Source organism: Phoca vitulina, unplaced genomic scaffold (assembly GCF_004348235.1).
Source record: "Phoca vitulina isolate PV1807 unplaced genomic scaffold, GSC_HSeal_1.0 scaffold7, whole genome shotgun sequence".
In the NCBI taxonomy this organism is placed as follows: domain Eukaryota; kingdom Metazoa; phylum Chordata; class Mammalia; order Carnivora; family Phocidae; genus Phoca; species Phoca vitulina.
This window is the reverse complement of record NW_022589710.1, coordinates 1,894,390-1,900,381: the sequence shown is the minus strand read 5'-3', so window position 1 is coordinate 1,900,381 and position 5,992 is coordinate 1,894,390. Positions and strand designations below refer to the sequence as shown.

The 5,992-nt window shown below is 50.8% G+C and overlaps 1 protein-coding gene across 1 annotated transcript; it reads left to right on the top strand.

Annotated features, from left to right (window-relative positions):
• The first annotated feature begins 1,307 nt into the window (after positions 1-1,307).
• On the top strand, positions 1,308-4,078 carry CMA1 (chymase 1). The gene is given in 6 exon segments (XM_032404554.1): positions 1,308-1,377; positions 2,031-2,181; positions 2,910-3,045; positions 3,296-3,383; positions 3,386-3,549; positions 3,935-4,078. Coding segments are annotated over 6 exon segments (753 nt in total).
• The last annotated feature ends 1,914 nt before the right edge of the window (positions 4,079-5,992 follow it).

Here is a 5,992-nt window from a genome sequence, read left to right as displayed (position 1 = left end):
TCTCCAGGTGATATCCATTCCACCTCTAATTTAGTCAGATCCCCAAACTGATATCCTATAAACCGTGGACTAAAGCGAAGGTTCACCACCAACAGCATCCTATATATAAAATAGCAGAAGGAAGGCAGAGGACAGAGAAAAAGGAAATCTGTTCAAATATGCAAATACACACATGACAGAGCAAGGAGGAAAATGTGGACAGAGAGTGCCCTCTTTATTTCCGAAATTGGCCCCTGACCAGAGCTGTACCTATTTCATTCTCTTGCCCTCCTCCAGTACAGGTGAAACAAAACTGAATGTTGGTGAACCTGAGCCTTAATGATGCTGTGGAACTACCACCCTAGCCCTGGACTACCTACCTCTCAACTTCTCACACATGAGTGAAAACTAGAAATGCTTCATTTGTTTACTTCTCCCATTTTGGGTCCAATTGGGGAAGGCCCACAGGACAGGACTCCATCTACATCCCCATTAGTGGGCCTCCATTTCTCTGTTTCTCTGCAGTGGTAGAGCAGAGAGGGCCCTTGATTTGGAATCAGGAAAATCTATTTCTGAACCATAAGCCTCAATAGCCAATCCATAAAACTGAGCTAGTAATACCTACTTCACAGGGTCATTATGCAAATATATCTAAGAGTTGGGACAATAAATGATGCATGGGCTGTCTCAAAAAATGCGAATTCCAATCCCAATTGCTCTTGTGATAATGTATGTAAAGTCCCACTGTAGGGTCTGTTCCCTTCCCACATCTACTCTCCGTGGATCTTCTGCCAATAAGAGATCCAGATCAATGGTTTTCAAACTGCAGGTAATTATCCTTTAAGTGGGGTGCTGTTCATATTTTAATATGGAGTGGAACGGAATAGAATAGAAACTGAAAGTACTGCACGTGACCAGGATAAATACTGTTTCCTGAAACTTCTGATTGTTGTATGTGTGTATGTTTGTGCTCGTGTATTCCCACACACATATATGTGCATTGGGTCCTTCTGCAAAGTGCATTTCCTACTGTGGGCCATAAAAGTGCATATGTTTCTGGATGCTCTGCGTAAGGACTCTCCCAACCCATGTTTCTGAAGAGCCTTTAACAAACTGCCCTACCTGGGAAAGACATGATCCCTCCACCCCCGCTCCCCAGATAAGGCACCGCGGTTGAAAGCTCAGACTGCCAGCTGAGGATGGGAGAAGAAACCATGACCACGCAGTTCCTGTGGTGACCAGCCCAGCCCTTCACTCATTGCTGGAGTTATAAAACCCAAGACCGGAAAATAGAAGCAGCATCTGCCCAGGGCAGCCTCCCTGAGAAGATGCACAGTCTCCCTCTCACCCTGCTACTCCTCCTCCTATGGTGCAGAGCTCAAGCTGCTGAGTCTTGCGGTCCTTCCCTCTGGAAGCGGCAGGATCGGCCCCCAAAACAAGGTTTAGTCTGAATATAGCCGACTCTTAAACAAGGTCGCAGGATCTCTCTGCAGGAGTCCAGAGTGAATTCCACTTGGGATGCGCCCACCCAGTCTCTGCAGCCTATGGTAGTTCCCCAGGGGACAAGGAACCCCAGTGACCAGGGAAAGCCCACAACAGGTGGGATGAAGAGGGGCATCTTCTCATGCTATAATGTGAGGTACTGCGTAGAAGGTCCTATGTTCCCTTCATCCTCTGAGCTTCGGGGCTACATTTTACCGTGTAATGTGGCCATTCTGTGATGCTGCTCACGACCTGTGGAGAAGGTCAAGCCAGGAACCTGGAGAGCCTGCCCTGCATGGTCACAAAGGAGCATTAAGGCACAGGCAGTATGGGAGCGGTGGAAATCCGAGGTGAAGAATGCCTGAATGCATCTGCGGCCAGATTGGCTGTTAGACCTGGAAGAAGGAACGAGAATTTATATGGGAGGTTGTGGGTGGGGAGACAAGAGACCAGAGACCAGAGCCTCCTGAGGGGGACGACGGGCGGAGTACAGGGTGAGGATGAGATTCCCAACTTCAGCCCAGCCTATGGTTTCTCCGTGTTCAGGCCCTGGGGGCTCTCTGTTCCAGGGGAGATCATCAGGGGCACAGAGTGCAAGCCACACTCCCGCCCTTACATGGCCCACCTGGAAATCATCACTCCCCAGAATCACCTGATGTCTTGTGGTGGTTTCCTGATAAGACGGAACTTCGTGCTGACAGCTGCTCACTGTGCAGGAAGGTGACACAACAGGGTCCTGTTTATCTCCAGGAAGAACATAAACAGCCAGCATCGCAGCCAGGGACACATGCTTGGGTGGCCTCAGGAGGGGTCCCGGGCCTGGGAGAGGCAAGACTTGAATTTAAGGAAATTGGGCCCATAGTTGATGGATGCCCTGATCTTCTATCACTGTGAGCTCAGCAATCTACCAAGGAAAAAGGAGGCCCTACCCAAGTGTCCTTCCTTTAAAAGTAGCTCCCCTCTCCCCGACCCCAGCCTATGATATATGTGACTTTCAGGGGCCCACCCAGTTTTCCAGGCCACTTCCTCTCTGCCCTTTCCAAGAACCCTGGCCTTTAGTTCTCAGGGACTTGACCCATCCTTTCCATGGGAGGCAGAGAACAGGGTCTACCAGGGACTCCACCACCTCCCCCTTTCCTCTGGTATCTCTTGCTCCGGAGGGCTGGCCCTCATATAGGGCTCCCTGAATTAGCAAGAGCTAACCCTGTCCCTTGGATCCTCCATGGCCGGCCCAGTCCCCAGCAATTCCCGAGGGTCCTGGAAATGTCCCTGTTCCCTGAGTGAAACCTGAGCCCCCCAAATGCCACAAGTAGCCCAGGAAAAGGGGGGTGGGTAGAGTCCAGTAACCCCCATGATAGACTCCAGTTCCCTTTCCTCAGAGTGGGCACATCCCAGGAGACAGTAGACCATCACTGTCTCTCCTTGTCTTTCCTTCTCCCTCACCACAGGTTCATAATGGTCACCCTTGGAGCCCATAACATACGAAAGAAAGAAGACACGTGGCAGAAGCTTGAGGTCATAAAACAATTCCCTCACCCAAAATACGATGACTTTACTATTCGCCATGACATCATGCTACTGAAGGTGATAACTTCTTTTTCCCCCTTCTCCACTTCCTGTTCTCTTAGTTTTCTCCTTCAGGTCCCCATTGCCCTGAAATTTTCCCAACCTGCCTCTGGACTCCAACCTCACCAAGTCACCCCACTGGGTGTAGTTTTAATGTGAAACAGTTTGCCCTGTCCTCCCCTGATTTCCTCCAAAGAAAACTTCCACCCAAAGCGGTGATACCCCGTCACCCCTTTCTAGCACTGACAGCCCTTCATGCCCTTCACAGTTGAAGGAGAAAGCCAACCTGACCCTGGCCGTGGGGACACTCCCCCTTCCACCCCAGTTCAACTTCATCCCACCCGGGAGAATGTGCGGGGGGCTGGCTGGGGAAGAAGACAAGTGAATGGAGCAGGCTCTGACTCTCTGCAAGAGGTGGAGCTGAGGCTCACGGATCCCCAAGCCTGTAGACACTACCTAGCTTTTGACCACAACCCCCAGCTGTGTGTTGGCAATCCCAGGAAGACAAAAACTGCATTTAAGGTGACCCTCCGACATGGGTTCTTTTCCACAAATCTCTGTTTGGGTTCTAGGATGTCTCCTGGAAGGAGATGGAGTGGGAAGACTGTCCGCCAGCAGCAGGGTTTCAGATCATAGGCCTAAGGAACTGGAATTGCCCCTCTGCAGATCTATCCCCCCCTCCCCGCCATGCAGTCTCTGACCATCCTTCCCAGGCTGCTGCCCAGCACACAAGGGGTAGCAAGAAGGAAAGGGAAAGGGGCATCATACCGAGATGTATAACCCCATGAGAAGCCAGGGCTGCTGGGTCTGACCGGAGGTCTCTCTGTGACTCAGAACTGGGACCCACAGGCAGGAGTGGATGACTTCCCTGCTCACCTTCTGTGCTCGCTCTCTCTCTCTCCCACAGGGAGATTCAGGGGGCCCTCTTCTGTGTGCTGGGGTGGCCCAGGGCATTGTCTCCTATGGACAGGATAATGCAAAGCCCCCTGCTGTCTTCACCCGAATCTCCCACTACCGGCCCTGGATCAATGAGGTCCTGAAGCAGAATTAAGCCTGTACGGAGCCTAGGCCAGCCCGAGGAGAAATCTGGAGCCAGACCTGAGCAGGCTCTCTGTGCCACTTACTCCGGAGCTGCCTCTGGTCTCTGCTGAGGCCCCGCCACATCCCTCACACCCAAGAAGGCTCCTCCAGGTCACAGAGTCCTCAGTAAACCTCAGTAAAGACCCAGCTTCCAGACTTGAGCATGTGTCCTCTCTCTGATTCTCCCCTCTCCTGGCACAGAGCAATCAGCCCCAGCCTAAGCAGCCTACAAGCTTTGGAAGGAGTCGGGATGTGGGAGGGGAGTGAGTGTAAGAGACAGAGAGGAAATAATGAAGAAAAATTAGGGAAAGAAAGAAGAGAGAGGGAGGGGCGCCTGGGTGGCTCAGTCAGTTGGGTGTCTGCCTTCGGCTCAGGTCGTGATCCCAGGGTCCTGGGTTCAAGCCCCACATCGGGCTCCCTGCTCCGCCGGAAGCCTGCTTCTCCCTCTCCCACTCCCCCTGCTTGTGTTCCCTCTCTTGCTGTGTCTCTCTCTGTCAAATTGATAAATAAAATCTTAAAAAAGAAGAAGAAGAAGAAGAGAGAGGGAATCCCTGGAGAGGCAGGATCGGTATTTCCAACTTAAACAAGATGTTACACCAGATCCTTGCTATAATCATCTACTCTATACCAATTCGGATTTATCTCTAGTAATATTCAGAATCACTAAGAACAGTGTGAATCACAAGCAAAGATGTCAGATGTTTAGAGCATCCCTGACCTTTCCCCACTAGGTGCCAGGAGTAGCACCCCTCCCCGCTAAGTTTTGCCAACCAGAAGTTTCACAGGGCATTGCCAAGTGGTCCCCAAGGGGGCAGGGGAGCAGGAATCATCCTCAGTGAGAACCACTGGTTTAAATACTCGATCTAGGGAAGGCAGTTGGTGCCACATAGGGCCCTCCTCACAGTCCACCTCGATAGGAGAAGATCTACCATCTGTGGAACTTCCAATCAGAGATGCAAAGAAGATAGACTGGGGGACTTGCTTCCACCAGAACGGAGGATATAGTAAGGGTTCCACTAAATCTAAAGTTATGGCTGCCAACTGTCATGTCAAGCTTGTCTTGATCGTGAGTGAATCCCTAGGCAACAGTGAACTTACCCCAGTGACATGGATAACTCACCTTTATTATTATACAAAGATAGAGTTGTTGCCACATAATAAGGGCAGGGGGAGTATGAGGCACTCCTTGGGGCTTCTATGCCCAGTGACAACTGAAACATGTAGCTGTAGCAACTCTACCCTAAAAAAAAAAAAGCCCAGGAACCTCAGAGATAAAGGTCTGGTTTACCCTAGTGGGTAAACAATTTAAACCAACAGAAGAGCTGGCCATGGAGTGGAGCGGGGTGGGGGATGGGGGATAGGTGACAGAGGAGGGAAACAACTACTCATGATGACTAGGACCAGCTGCCACTGAAGGGACTATAGCCTGTCCTTACAAAGTGCTTAACATTTGAGTCAGTGGACTTTGTGAGGCACCTGGGTGGCTTAGTGGGTTAGGCGTCTGACTCCTGGTTTCCCCTCAGGTCATGCTCTCAGGGTCCTGGGATCGAGCCCTGCCTTGGGCTCCCTGCTCAGCGAAGAGTCTATTTATCCCTCTGCTCCTCTCCCCTGCTTGTGCTCTCTCTCTCTCTCTCTAAAATAAATAAATAAAAGCTTTTTTAAAAAATCTTTTAGGGGTGCCTGGGTGGCTCAGTCGTTAAGCGTCTGCTTTCAGCTCAGGTCATGATCCTGGAGTCCTCGGATCGAGTCCCGCATGGGGCTCCCTGCTCAGCAGGGAGTCTGTTTCTCCCTCTGACCCTCCCCCTTCTCATGCTCTCTCTCTGTCTCATTCTCTCTCTCTCAAATAAATAAATAAAATCTTTTTTAAAAAATCTTTTAAATCAGT